Source organism: Nesoenas mayeri (assembly GCF_963082525.1).
Source record: "Nesoenas mayeri genome assembly, chromosome: 6".
In the NCBI taxonomy this organism is placed as follows: domain Eukaryota; kingdom Metazoa; phylum Chordata; class Aves; order Columbiformes; family Columbidae; genus Nesoenas; species Nesoenas mayeri.
In genome coordinates, this window is record NC_137545.1 from 2,016,027 (window position 1) to 2,030,242 (window position 14,216).

General features: G+C 47.5%; 1 protein-coding gene across 1 annotated transcript in view; it reads left to right on the forward strand.

The window, feature by feature from the left end:
- The first annotated feature begins 11,379 nt into the window (after positions 1 to 11,379).
- The window catches only part of LOC308041609 (neurobeachin-like protein 1), a 77,484-nt gene continuing 74,647 nt past the window's right edge, over positions 11,380 to 14,216 (forward strand). Inside the window, exons 1-2 of the mRNA XM_080346400.1 lie at positions 11,380 to 11,483; positions 12,012 to 12,314. Coding sequence (XP_080202526.1) covers positions 12,264 to 12,314 — 51 coding nt within the window. The 5' untranslated portion in view covers positions 11,380 to 11,483; positions 12,012 to 12,263. The remainder of the gene's footprint in view (positions 11,484 to 12,011; positions 12,315 to 14,216) is intronic.

A 14,216-nucleotide genomic window follows, 5' to 3' on the forward strand; every position in this document is an offset into this window, starting at 1 on the left:
ACAGTCTGCTATTCTGTTATTAGCTCAAGCATGGAAGAAGTGCAGCTGATAGAAGTCCCATTGCTGACCCACAGAAGCAATGGAAACAATCAGAAACATCTGGAGTTCCGTGTTCCCGCCTGGCTTCTCACACCAGCAGTTCAAATTACTGTGCAGTCGGGTCATACTAAAACAGCATCTCTTACAAACTCTCTTTTATTTACTAGCTCCTACCTGGCTTCTGGCATTACAGATAGGCAGAGAAACCTTAGTACATTTTAGAAAAATGAACAAATAAAGGGTTACTTAAAAATCTTACAGTTTTTGTTTGTTTTAATGACTTAGAATTATAGCCTAAGTGTAGGCAGTGTAGTAGCATTTACCTGAATGTAGATGACCCTATTTTTCCTCTGTACTAACAAAGTTTCCATCTTCTGGAGGACTCCACAGAGTACAGCAAGACCCATTCTGTCCTCATGAGCTGATGGATGTTGCTGCAGTGCTAAGGAGAAAGAGGAACACTTGTCTCTGTTCTCAGTGTTGGGAGAAGAAGCAGTAAGTGTAATCATAAGAACAGAGCACCCCTCTCCCTGCTCTGCTGTGGAGAAAGAAGAAACATTTTTCTTGCTTCCAAGGAGGCACATTCCATTCCCATTTACCACCAATATGATCACTTATTGCCCCCACCACTCCCTCAAACATTTAGTATCAATAGCCTTCAAAGTTAGATACCAGTAGACCCTAAAAAATCAAGTGCTGGAGGCACTAGGTACCTAGTACCTCAGTCAACAATAGAAAACAGCACAGGATTTACCAAAATGATTGTCTGCTTTGCAGTCTACCAGCTGCTCCGCAGAGCTCTTGGGCAGGTCCACTGTAGTTCCCACCACCAGCGACAGCCATTTGCACCAACACTCCCACCAGCAGAGCCCAGTAAAAGTTGCTTTTGATCAATGTATAGCCTAGCTTACCTTTAGTGCAGACGCTGTTGTAGTTAGATGTGCGCATGTGTCCCAGTTCTGGTGGAAGGCTTGGTTTTCAACTCCAGAGTTCTGCAAATCCTCACTGACAGCAAATACAGTGAGAAGGGGTGACACAGCTGACTTCTGGGGCTGCCTAAGGCTTCAGTCAACCTGAAATGTGACTTCCCAGGGGGCTGCTCTACCTGTACAAAAGCCACCTCATACAGGAGACAACACTGGGCAGTATGTCCATACGCCTCTTCTGCTGGCTGTCAGAGCCTGGGCTGCTGCAACGTTTTATACCATTTCAGCAGCTCGGGTGGGTATCTGCAGTGCCAGAGGATCAGCCCTTTAAGGCATAGTGTCCCCAACCTCATGTGGGGCTGGGAGGGAACTGGCAGAGCCAGCCACCTGTCTGGGGTGCCCCAAGCATCTGCACACCAAGACTTTGCAGACAAGCGCACCAGCATTTAAATGTGGAGCAGGGGAAGGCAGGGAATAAATGTCACAAAGCTTTTATACTGACCATGTGGACTTTATTCATACTTTAAAATCAAAATAAAGAATAAGCTATACAAAACATTGGGATTTTTCTAGCAAACATGCACAAGCCCCTAGGAGCTTGGGGGCTGCCTGTTCAATCACTAGTTTACTTCTGGCATCATGTCCGTGGGAAGTGTTACTAGGTTGCCTGCCTTGGTGCTGGGACATCCTTTAAGAAGCCATTCTTTTTCCTCTTTGATCTTCTTGGTCCTTTCCTTGGCTTTGGCAGTTTTCTTCTTTTTGTTTTTGGAGAGAGGGGAGTGGAAGAACTCCATGTTTGTAAATGGGTCGCCCCGCCTCAGTTTACTGCAGAACCAAAAGGGTTAGATTGAACCATCAAGGTATTTCTTGAATACTTATATGATTTTACTGAAATGCTTGCTCTATAAGATGACAGAATACCTTCTGACCCAGTATAACCAACTCCTCACTGAAAGTTCAAACTGTGACACTTTTCAGGGAAAACACAGTATTACCCAGTAGCATAACAACAAAGTCATCGTTTTAGGAGTTAAATGTTTCTATACAGTAGCCATCGAATGTACTGAATCTACAGTTTCTTAGGGAAAAGATACAGCTACTTATTTAGGTACTCATATCTGCCAGAAAAAGCAAATAGAAATACAGCCTGCTCACAGGGGAGAACCTTCTTCAAAACCTAGAATTTCCTTCACTATTACTCAGTTGTTTTATAGAATTTCAGAATGGCAGCAAGTAAAATTAGGGCTTCCACATAGCTGTCTTTATTAGCCTGTATTTTATCCTCATGCTAATCTTTCATTAGCACTGGAGTATAACAGGTGCAGTCTGCTAAGAGATGTACTTGATTCAGTGAGGGAAATAACATTGTTGGTAGCTTGTTAACAGAAGCCTGCACATGCATCTGTGCTAATGCAGAATTTTGGCTTAACCACACTGTAGCAGAAGAGGAGGGTCAGAGAAACACAAAGGGTAAGAGGAACTTAAAGAAAAACAGAGTGACAGAGTATCCAGCCCTGGAAAGTGAGCACATGACAGCAAATCAGGGGTTGCAACGTGGGGACGGTCATGGGAAGGAAGAGTTTAAAGCCCCACCTGTTGAGTTTAGGCTCTGTATAGCAGCCTGGGTCCTGCCTCCGCCTGGATGGGCGCCCTGACACTTCCGAGATGGATGGAGTCTTGGCATTGGTCAAGTCCTGTAGCGGCCTGATCTCTGCAAAAGGAGACATTCACACGTGAGTTGATCAAAGTGTTTCCAAATTATTTCCAGATATCCCAAGAAATACAGCTGCCAAATAGAAAAGGGCTACATTAACAGGTTTCTCTGAATACTGCACAGTCCTGAATCCAAACCTCTAAAGTCAGGAGATAATTTCTGTCTAAAAATCCAAGACCTGCTCCTCAAAAGTCAGCTCATGAACCAAATTACATTCCTCACTGAAAAAAATACAGGTCACTAATACCGCTGGCATCGTTGGACCCTGATGTAGTAGAAAAATTATACAACAGTGATAGTTAATAGTTCTAATGCCCAGGACCTTGCAGCCTGGAAGGGAAAGCAAGTTTATAGCACCCAAAAAAACCTACGAGACTTCCAGCAAGACCCAGGACCCCGCCAGGGTTCACTGCAGCTGTCAGAGTGAACTTGGCCAAGACAGGGAAGAGAATAAACTCCCTTCCTCTCTACAAGTGTAGCGCACTCTAGCTGCAACAGCCCCGTTTGCCAACAGCTACAGGAAGAAAACACCCCACAGAACAACTCTACAGAGTATCCAATAACGGTAAGTTCCCAAAAAGGCTCAGCTTAACTGCTGTATTACCAGCCAAGGGATACACCTTCCAAATCCTTTTAAAAAACAAACTAAAGAAACACAACCAAGAGAATGTAGGTAGCTGCCGATGAATTTCCATTAAGGACACCACCTAGAGGTATAAACTCTGAATCCTTGCAGTGCTAACCTGTCTGGATCAAAAACCTGCCATCTTCATCATATTCCGTGCCACAATTAATGCTGATTCTAATAGGCAAGGTCAGCAACAAATCATACTTTTCAACTGCTGGAGTAATTGATTATCTAAATTGACAGGCATGCCCTGTAGATAACAGGAGTGGTAAAATAGGACTCAGAGCACATACTCCTATTCTTTTCCCCAATATCCACACATGAACAAGTGACCAGAAATTCTGATAAGAATGCTGATAAACTAGAAGCAAACGCAGCCACAGACATGACTGGCCAGCACAAGTGGGAGCGTAAATGGTGTACTGGACACCGATCTTTAACCCTGAAAAAACAGAGGAGGGGAAGGAAAACATAAGCACTTGCTGCATGGATTTTTGGCATTCATCTCCAAACACAGGTGCCCTCCCCAGCCAGATGACCTACCAGGTTCCTGCGAAGGTGTGCTCTGAGAATTTGACTCAACCTGCTTTCTTTCCCCAGGTATTTCATCTGAAGTAATTTCTTTAATTATCAGGGGGCTTTCTGACTGAACAGAGGATCTGTCTGGCATTCTGTTGCCCTCAGTACTTAAGCTCTTGGAAACATCTGTAAGCCTGGAGCTGACAGGCGAAGCTGGAGAACAGGTCACAAAGGAGGATTCAAAGCTGCATGAAACATCCAGAAGATGTTTTGCAAGCGATATCTCAGCTATCTGCTCCTCCAGGAAGGCATCTGGCCCAGACAGCAGATCCGTAATGCTGGAAAACTTCCCTGTCAGGACACTTTGCTTGGCCAGGGAATCAGTCTCTGGAGGACTAGAGATTTTCCTCTTCCTCTGAGGCTTCAGTTTGGCATAAGCCTCTTTTTTCAAAGCCTTCATGTTGTGAACTTTAGCTTGCTCCTTTTCTTGAAGGTCCTCTGTCTGTTTTTCATTGCTCTGAGCAGCTACCATCCTCTGAACTCTGGGGATTTTGCTAGCTTTGCTCTCAGGAATCAACATGGTAGGTACAATTTCATCCCCTTTGAAATATGTCTGGGCACAGCCAAAGTCTTCTGTAAGATTCAAAGGATGGACAATGTAAGTTTTCCTGCTACATTTAAGGTTAGCTAGCGAATCCTTTGTGCTCTGCTTAGCTACTTCTCGAACATCTACATGTGGCCCAAAACCATCAACTTGATTTCTCTGATCACCACAACTTCTTTTCCTGATAGCTGTTTTCCTCCTTGTCTGGCTTCTTTTAGGCTGTTCTTCAGCTTTGGCCTCTGGGATTTTCACAATGGTCGGCAGATTCTCATCACAGTCATCTCTTTGCCTAATTACTCTGGTTTTTCTGTTGATTTTCTGTCTGATGCTCTTTGCGCTCACACCTGAGTTCTCTTGCGAAGCACAGGTACTTGAGGTCTCTTTCCTCAAGAAAACTGAATTTTGTAGACTGGAAGTATCTGATGGAACTTCATGACTTGAGAAGGTACAAACTGGGCTTTCCGACAAGCTCTCTACACTTTGGATCTCCTCCTGCTGCAGTGAGTCACCACTTCCAAGACTATGCAGTTGTTCTGGATGCACCACATATGTTCTTCTGAGATCTCGGACTTTATCAGGAAAGCCGGAATGCTCCTTTGCACCACAGTCGCTGCTCTTCCTGTTGAGAGCCCCCTCACAAGCCTTCTGCCTCATCTCAGAAACTCCAGATTCGCTAGAACATGTTTCAACTTCTGGCTGAAGAAGCTCCTTTGCACTTTGGGCACTCTCTTCACCTTGAGGTAGATCAGGACAACTTTCTGCATTGTTTTTAATTGCATTTGTTTTCTTCTTTCCTGTGCTTGCTTTTTTAACAGTTGCTTTCTCACCAGTTTTACAATTACGTTTGCTTTTAACCTTTACAGGAACAAACTCCGGGCCTTGGCTATAGCTGGGGTCCGTTTCAACACCACACCCAATTTCTTTAGCCTGTGGCTGATCACAGGAAACCTCTTTACCCAAAGATTTTCTATCAGGAATGACAGTGGTTTCAATAGGCGAAACCAGGCAGCTTTGAAATGTCAGCTGTGGCTGTGCGCTGCTCGTGCTGGAGCTGCCGCTGTCCTTTGTGGTACTCCACCGAGCTGCCCGAGTGGAACCGCCAAGTGGGGAAATAGGCACACCAGAAGATGGAGTGCTTGTTGCAGTCAGGGTGGAACGCTTCCTCCTCTGAGTAATGTGCACTTGTGAGGGACGATCCAAGAAACGTTTTCCCATCTCATCACCCTCATATGAAAGAGTATGACTTTCCCAGGCAAGCGCTGGCAGATTATTGAGGTTTTCTTCCGTGGCGCACAAGGCCTCTGTTGGAAAGACAAAATTCATTCCTAAGACTGAGAAATGCAGCAGGCAAATGCCAGGTTTCCCCATACCACTAAAAGCCATGCCCCACACACTGCCATGAATCCAGAGCATAGAAAAAGCACGATTTTGTCTCTACAGGGACTCCCCAAACATACTGTGTAACAGAATTGCTCAGCTGGCTCCTCTCAGAACAGAAAGGCAGCCCAAAGCAAGATCCCTTCACCAGCCTTAATATTTAGGAGTGCTCAGGACCCATATGAGAGTTATTAATTAGATGGCAAATCTACAAGCAACAGAAGATGCACATCTAGTCAGGTTCTGCACCTTCAGACATTTCTGAAAATCTAATCTAAGCTCAGTGCATGTTGCTCTGAAAGCCTAATGAACTATCTTGAGCTATTGCAAGCACGCCAAATAATCCCCAGCAAGACATCCCATTCTGGAGTAAAGGTAATTCTAGTTATATCAGCATCACGGAAGCCTGCAGCTCTTAACAGTAATTAGGAGCTGCTGCAGCGACGGTTAGGAGCTAACTGGAGCTACAGCACTGCTCTCATTCATTTCTGAAGAGAAACACATGAAGTCATACCAGAAGAACAGCAGAAGATGCACATTTACCTCCAAAGATGCAAGAGTCAAGAAAAGCCTCTTGTGCTTCCATTGCTTCGGTTTGCCTCTTCCCATTCTGCTCCTGGTGGGACTGAGGCTTCTCAGCAGGCTGTAGTGGCAAAGTGTCTTTGGAGGCAACAGGCACAGTTTCCAGGGGCTCGTTAGTAGCAGGTCTCTGAAGATCTAGCGAGGGTGTCTGTACAGCTGTGGAGCTGCCACCTTGCTGTCCTGCAAGCTTGGAAACGGGCACCCTCATTGGCATCCCTGCAGCCCTGGTGGGAAGGAATAACAGCACTGGGGCATGTTCATTACCTGAGACAGGCCCCAGAATCCAGCAGAATAGCTACAGTTTTCACCTCCGTCAAGAGCTGCTGAAATACATTTCTGAAGGCTTCAAGTGCTGAAGAACACACCCTGCCCAGCCAGGACAGATTTCCCAGTTTTGTGCAAGCACAACTCATAAGGAAAGCAAACTGCTGCAGACACAGACGGAGGAGAAAAGTACAGTGGGAAACAAGGAAGGAACACCTTCCAGTGCACACGTTTTGACTACAGGTTGGCCTCGCTGTGGAACATCAATGTGGCTGCTTGGAAGTATGTGTGTGAGCAGCTCCAACGGCTTCCCTGTGTTCAAAGGGGAGACTCGATAGATGAGAAACAGAACTTCAAATATATTTTAAGAGATTCTGTTCTGACCTTCTTTCCAAAACACAAATTTACATCATACAAGCAGATGTCTATTAAGCATTTATACCTAACAAACAAAGCAGCCAGTTATGGCACTCACTCTCTTGAGAAAATCTTGCAGTGCTTACCAGCTACAAAGGAAAAACTGCCTAAAAACAATGCACTTTCAAACAACAGAGAAGGACCAGTTTATGCATAGACTTGGCATTAGGACAAACAAAACAAGGAGTGGCAGCAGAAAGACACAGAGTAAAGGAAGATATCAGGCAGTGGTGGTTTAGAGAAGACATCTCATGTAAAACAGACAACTGAGCACACATGTAAAACACAAGGGGAAGTTCAGTATATAGATATTCAGGACAAGCTTGGTAATATCTGACATTTTAAGGCCCACCTCAGAAGCTGACCATTTGCAATATCATCAGCCCAGCTTTCTTCAGTCATGCTGCTCTTCCGGCCATTGGGCAAGAATATAGAACTTGTGTTGAACTGGAAAGCAGAGAAATGAAAGGGTGGTTTAAAGCTCTTGCAGTGCCCTGTGCGACGCCCTGCACAGAAATAGCAGAAGCTCAGTTTCATCCTGGCAAGTATGCCAAATACCGCTGGTGACCCTCTCCCATTGAAAATTGCACAAATTATGGAACAAATTGCAGCGGAGTCAGATTCTGTCTCCGCAGGTTTAAGGATGATGTTAAACTAGTCCAGATACTCTGAGAGTACGAAGCAGGAATATTTTCCCACCCACCCATGAGACAGGACATATGGAAGAATGTCCTATTCCCTATCCCAAGTTGCCATGGCAACACTTAAAAAAAATAAATGGGAAAAAAAGTCACAAGTTGTCATAGCAGAAGAGCCTACTGGCCAATGCAGCCAGTGACCCAGAGGAAGGCAGTTTAAAACTGTAGCCTTTCCTACAGAAGACGTTACCCTGGAAATGATTAACACCCAGCTAAAAATGAAGATGCAGCCAGCACAATTCAAGCAAGCAAAGAAAAACAGTTGAAGTGAGCAGGCTAGACAAAACAAAAGACAGAGCCAAACACAACCTGCCTTTCCAGAGCAGTGTGCTCACTTTTCCCATGGTTTACCTCAGACAGACGGTCCATCTTAACTGCAGCCATAAGGTTTTCAATTTCTTTCAGGGTGTTGTTCTGTGTTGAGGTAATAAAAAAAAGAAAAAACAAAGATATTAAATCAAAATATCTATTCCAACAGGATGCTGATAGCCAGAGCAAGGCATGTTCTGGGGACAACACAACTAGGTAGAAAGAGTAAGCGATTAAATGGTGATATTTTTCATGTGCAAAGAGTATGGGCAATCAGTGCCAGCTCCCTTCTCCCCAGGCTGAGATGCTAGCACTGCATAGCTTGCTTACCACCCCTCCCCACGCCAGCCACACCGTTAGTGCCGTACCAGACAGCAGAGCCTGTGCCGCAGCACAGCATTCTGGAAGTGACACTGCTCCACCTCCTTCTGCAAGATGGTCTTCTCCTGGGTGAGCCGCTTTGCGTTGGCTTTCTCCGCATTGAGGGCCAGGGCAAGGGCCTTATTGTTGTGCTTTAGGGAGATTTTAATAGTGGAGGAGTTGTCTGTAAGAGATAGAGAAATATCATACAGAATCTGCATCCAATTTCTCATCTATGCCCCTTCTGCCATCACACTGCTTCCTCTTCCCAGAATAGCATTCCTCAGGCTCAGTTCTCTACAACTCAATAGCCCTGACACAAAGTCAGCAGTTTAATTCCTTCCAGCAATTGAAGTCTCCAGAGAACAGCAGGAAAAACTTTCCATAATAACCTGCAACGCTTTAGACAGACACCATCTCCAGCCTCATGCTCCATCAGCAAGCTACTGCTTCAGTTCTTAATGAAACATGGTGTGGTCAGGTGCCAACTTTAGAAAGATATGCTGCTGAACTTGAACAAGTCACTTATAGCTCTGAGTCCTCATCTCCATTCAAAAGAGGAAGGAAAACCTACTTTCCTCCGTAGTAGCCCTTAAGCAGATTTAGATCCACATTTCCCAATTTCAAAACAACCAAATAAAAGCAACAGAAATATTTAACTTTTTCAAGGTAGTCCAAATTATCTCCCGCACTATTGTTGCATTATTTTCCCCATAAAAACAAATCACAGTTGGGCTAGCTTCTGCACAGGATTGCATCGACACTAAACTTCTAACACCTCTTACTTCTGCTGTTTGGACCCTGAGGGCTTAGTTACCTTACCCAGACACAGCTGTCTAATGCCATCTGAGATTCTCCCCAGCAGCCTGTGATGGCCCCACCTGCTGCTCCAAATATTCTGCCTTAAACCTACTGGCCACAGACACCTTTGGGCACCTCAAGTGGCACTTGACACTCATTTAATAAAATAACAGAATAATCTCAGTTGGAAGAGACCCTCAAGATCATTGAGTCCAACCATAACCTAACACTGTCACTAAAATATGTCCCTAAGAACCTTGTCTAAATGCTTTTAAACCCCTCCAGAGATGGTGACTCCACCACTACCCTGTTCCAATGCCCAACAACCCTTTCAGTGAAGAAATTTTTCATGATATCTGATCTAAACCTCCCTTGGCACAACTTGAGGCCGTTTCCTCTTGTCCTGTCACTTGCTACTTGGGAGAAGAGACCAACACCCTCCATGCTACAACCTCTCAGGTAGTTGTAGCCAGTTTGCATTTGTTTTTCAGACTGCACTTTGGATGGCTACTTGCAGGGTACTGAACTCACTAGAAACCCAGAGGCAGAGAAGCCGTTAACGGTTACAAGCTGCCACTAAAAGGTAAAACACACTCACTAATGATCCTCGTTTTGATTTTTGATGCAAGTGAGGCGTTCAGCTTCGCAGTCTTCAAGGCTCCATGTTTCTTCTCCCGCATCCGCTCTCTCACACCGCTCAGGCTGAAAACGGACGTTTCCAAAGCCTCCCGAGATGCCATCGCTGGGGAGAGAAACGCGGAGCAGCGCTAGCACCCACCTTTTTCCCTTCAGAAAGGACTTACCGGCCGAGACCTTACCGTGTGCCCCAGGCCTGTCAGGGAGGAGCGCGGCCGCGCCTCCCTGGCGCCGCGCCCGGGCCGTTACGGCTCCCCCAACAACGGTCCCCCCGCCCCTGGCCTGCGAGTGGGGCGGCAACCCCGGCGCCCTCCGGCGCGGCGAGCCCCGCGGGACGGTGGGAGCTGTGCCCCGCCACGGCCAGAGGAAAAAGATACCGGGCAAAAGGAGCCTGGCCCGCTGGGAGACTTTTGAATACAAGCGGGAAGGCAGGCGGCCCGCCCCTCGCTCCGCCCCGCGGGGAGTGGCGGGTTTTAACTGTCCGCCGGGCAAGCAGCGAGAGCACCGGGAGGGCGCGGATGTTTCGTTCCCGTTGTGGCTCAGTGAAGCGAGAACATTACTTCCCCCGTCGCTCGGGGCTGCGTGTGCGGCGGGACGGCGCCGCCGGGCCGGGCCGAGCCGCGCGGCCATTTTGTGGCGCCATCTTGTGCCGCGCTGCCGCCGGGGGGAGCTGCCCGCCCGCCCGGGCACAGGGCGCCCTGAAGCGCCGCCTGCTCGGCAGCTGCGGCCCCGCTGTCCCCCGGCTGGACGTGCCTCGCTCAGGCCGTGCTCGGGAGGCGGCTCCGCGGGGTCTCGGCGCTGCTGCCGCCAGCTTGGCCCGGGCACGCCGAGCTTGAACGCTCCTGGAGTGCCTCAGTGTCTCAGGTTCATGTAAGAATTCATCCTGGTTTCTCACATCAGGGAAGCCCGTGATACCGTAAAATCGGCAAATTAATAAGTTCTTAAAACCACGTTTTAGGGTTTTAGAAGTAGCATTTCTTATTTAGCGTCGGGGCTGGACCGGGAGCGTCCTTCTGCAGGTCCAGTTGGTCATACACGGCTTATATTGACAGAAAAAATGTATATATTTATCACAGCGCTTGACAGCAAGCCGTGCAAACGAGGTATGGGCTGTCTTAAAGTGCTAGCAGATGTTATGTATTTATGTATCCAGGCTCCTAAACTCTGTGGCGCATATGTGAGGCACACGTATGCGCTCGATGTCCTTTATCGCTTTAAGGCGGCGCGGGGCTTCCCGCGGGAATGGCGGGAACGCCTCACGGGACCGGCTGCCCCTCAGGTGAGGCGCCGTGGGCTGCGCAGCGGCTCTGCCGCTGGGGCTCTCCGCAGCACCCCGGCCCGCCCGGAGCGCCGGCCCCGGCTCCGGCAAGCGGTCCGGAACGGGACGCCCCTCCACAGCCGCCGGGCGGGCCCCGAGCGCTCCGCCTGCGAGGGAGGTGCTACCCCTGCCCGCAGCCAAGATGGCGCCCGCGGCCTCTCTCCTCCCTATCGGCGGCGGCCCGGGGCGTGTGCCGGAATGCGGGCGGGGCGGGCGATGTGGTGAGGCCCGGCCCCCTCCGCCGCCCGGCTGCCGCGCGGCGCTGCCCGGCCGCCACCCGCCGCGGGCCGGGTAGGCTGCGGGGAGAGGCCGCGGTGGCGTGGGGGGAGCTGGGGAAGGCCGAGGGCTCGGTCGGTGTCGGCGCGGGGCGGCTGCTGCGGCCTGGGAGCGGGCGGCGGGGCAGCGCGGGGGAACGGGAGAGGCTGCGGCCGGCGGCTCTGCCTGGGCAGCTGCTAATCTGCGGTAAACGCCGCTGCCTGGGCCCGCCGGGCTCCGGGGCGGGCTGCGGACCCCAGGAGTGGGGGGATAGGGCGGTTGTCAGTGCCGGGCCGGGGTCCCCGCCTGCGGGTTGACCGCGTCCCCAGCGACGCCTCCCCCGCGTCCCCTCAGCAGCCCGGCTGCTTCCCCCCGCTGACTCCCTGCGAAAAAGGGCCACAAAATGGAGAAAACAGACTTCTCCGCCTTGGGGGTAACACTGTCAGAGACGAAAGCAGCGCGACCTGCCGCCGCTTAATTCCCCAAGTCGTCTGTGGGTTTGAAGTACGGATTTGTTTTTTCCTTCCTCCACCAAAAGCCTGAGGGGTGTGTTTTCACTTTCAGAGATTAAAACCGAAGGAGAGCTGGCAAAGAACGGACATGCTTGGCACTTGTCTGCAGTCGCTTGTGTTGCGCTACGTTATTTACCCGAAAAGGAGAGACTGAGACTGTGTTATTTGGATCCTTGACTTCTTCTCGGGTTATGGTATAACCCTTATAATAAAGCAAAAACTGTGGAAATTGCACCTGGGAACAGAGCATGGTAGGATCTTGAAGAAAAGTAGCTGCTATTGACGAAAAAAAGGAAGGGAAGGAATGGCATCCCGAGAGAGGCTGTATGAGCTTTGGATGCTTTACTGCAGTAAGGTAAATATTGGGGGGGGTTGTTTGTCGTTTTCCTGTTTTCTTTGGAAGTCAGGTGTTTAAAATGTGTCTTTAACATCTTTTAACACTTTTTTTTCCTTAGAAGTTGCATAGGCCTGTCTGGTTTCTTTAAGGGTATAACTGCACTTCTTAGACGATTTACAACCCCATCTCTTGACTTGCTGTTTAGGTTGGGCTTTTTTGTGTGCAAGATGTGAATTGCACGGTGTTCACGGCTCAGCTCAAGCAGTTATTGTAGCTGTATCTTTTAACTATGTGAATGCATATGCTCACATAATTCTTTCTTTTGTAGGGCCGTGGTATTAAGATATATTGTATTCACTTAATTCACAGCTGTGTAGTATTTAGCTTTATACCTACTGTTTTCTGTGCAGCTCCAGTTTCATTTAAACTAGATTAGCAAAAGCCTTCCCAAAGAGCGGATTTAACTTACTCCCGAGTCTTCCTTTGCTGGTTATCCCTATAACATCTAAATACTCCGTTAATAATAATTAATTTACTTCACCTGGTAGGAATGTTATTAAAATACCATCTTGTCTCCACTGACATTTTGCAGTGTAGAACAATTCATGTATTTAAAGCACAGATCCCAATTGCTGCTGGGCACCCTGAGTATGTACACAAATTGTACTGCAGATTATCTAAATAGATATCTGTAGAATAAGGAATGTACGAAAAATAACTGTAAAGGCAAGGGAAAGGACTGGCCTACTGCCATGTAGGACCTCAGTGGCAAGGATAGCTTTTGGTGGCCTTATTCTCTGGTTTTCTTTGGCTTTTCTCTTTGCAGTCTCGTGCTTTGTATGTATCACAGTTTATTTTGCTCTTCAAACATAAAGGGTGAAACAAACATTTTCTTATTCTTCTTACCAGTTCATTTCTAGAGAAGGCCCATCTTGGGAGCATACTTTTACGTACAGACCATCTCAACAACACAAGTGCACAAAGCAGTGGATGAAGGTTGCACAAAGTAGTCTTAACTGTAGCTTGTCCTATTTTTTTTCTTGTTTGTGTGTGTGTGAGTTTGTAACCCTAATGCTTTGTATGTAGTTAAAAATAAAACTAGTGCAAACATAACAGCATGGTATGACTTCTGCTACCCGTGTGGGAGATCGGTTGGGTTGAAGCACATTTGCATGGACCTTTGCCTTTTAAACTAATGTAGTAATGCCAATGGCAGTAGGAAATGGACTAGCGCTGGAGGAGATGGGATGTTTTGCCAGTGAGTTCATCTATGTGAGAGGAACAAAGACGCTTGGAACAGACTCCAAGAATCCAGGCTTTCCTCAGCTTTGGGAGATGCAGGGCTGTAGAGATGAGCCCAGCTCTGAATTCCTGTGCCCAGCCAATCTTTGTCTCTTTCCTCCTTAGTTATTTGTAAAATTCTTTTGTCTTATACCTTCTCTCCCTTTGCTTGAGCCTTTCATTCCGATTGTATGCTTTCCATCTCTGTGTTGGCTGCATGATAGCAGGAAGTTTGCATAAATAAAAGAGTTCTAGTTAAAATGTGTGCTTACATCACTTAGAGGATGTTCAGTTTCTTTATGGGAATGATGTGTATGTGGTCTAGTCAGCTCTCAGGTGGTGGAGGATGGACCATTAAAAAAAGAACTGTATGCTCAGCCTCCATGAGCCTTCAGTGATATTTTTGGCCTTTTCTTTTCAGACCCATATATTAAGGGCTTGGTTAGGTAGATTTGTATCTTGATAAGGATTTGTTCTTAAGTAGGAAAATTGTTTTGTTTTTTACATTAAAAAACTTGTCTTCCGAATTTGAAGTCTACCAGAGTAACTCCAAAAAAGGAGTCTTCACTTTTTGAAAAAGTACTAGAGGCAAAACTGGTTTTTCCCTCTGTCTCTCAACTGGTTCAGGTTAAAACGATA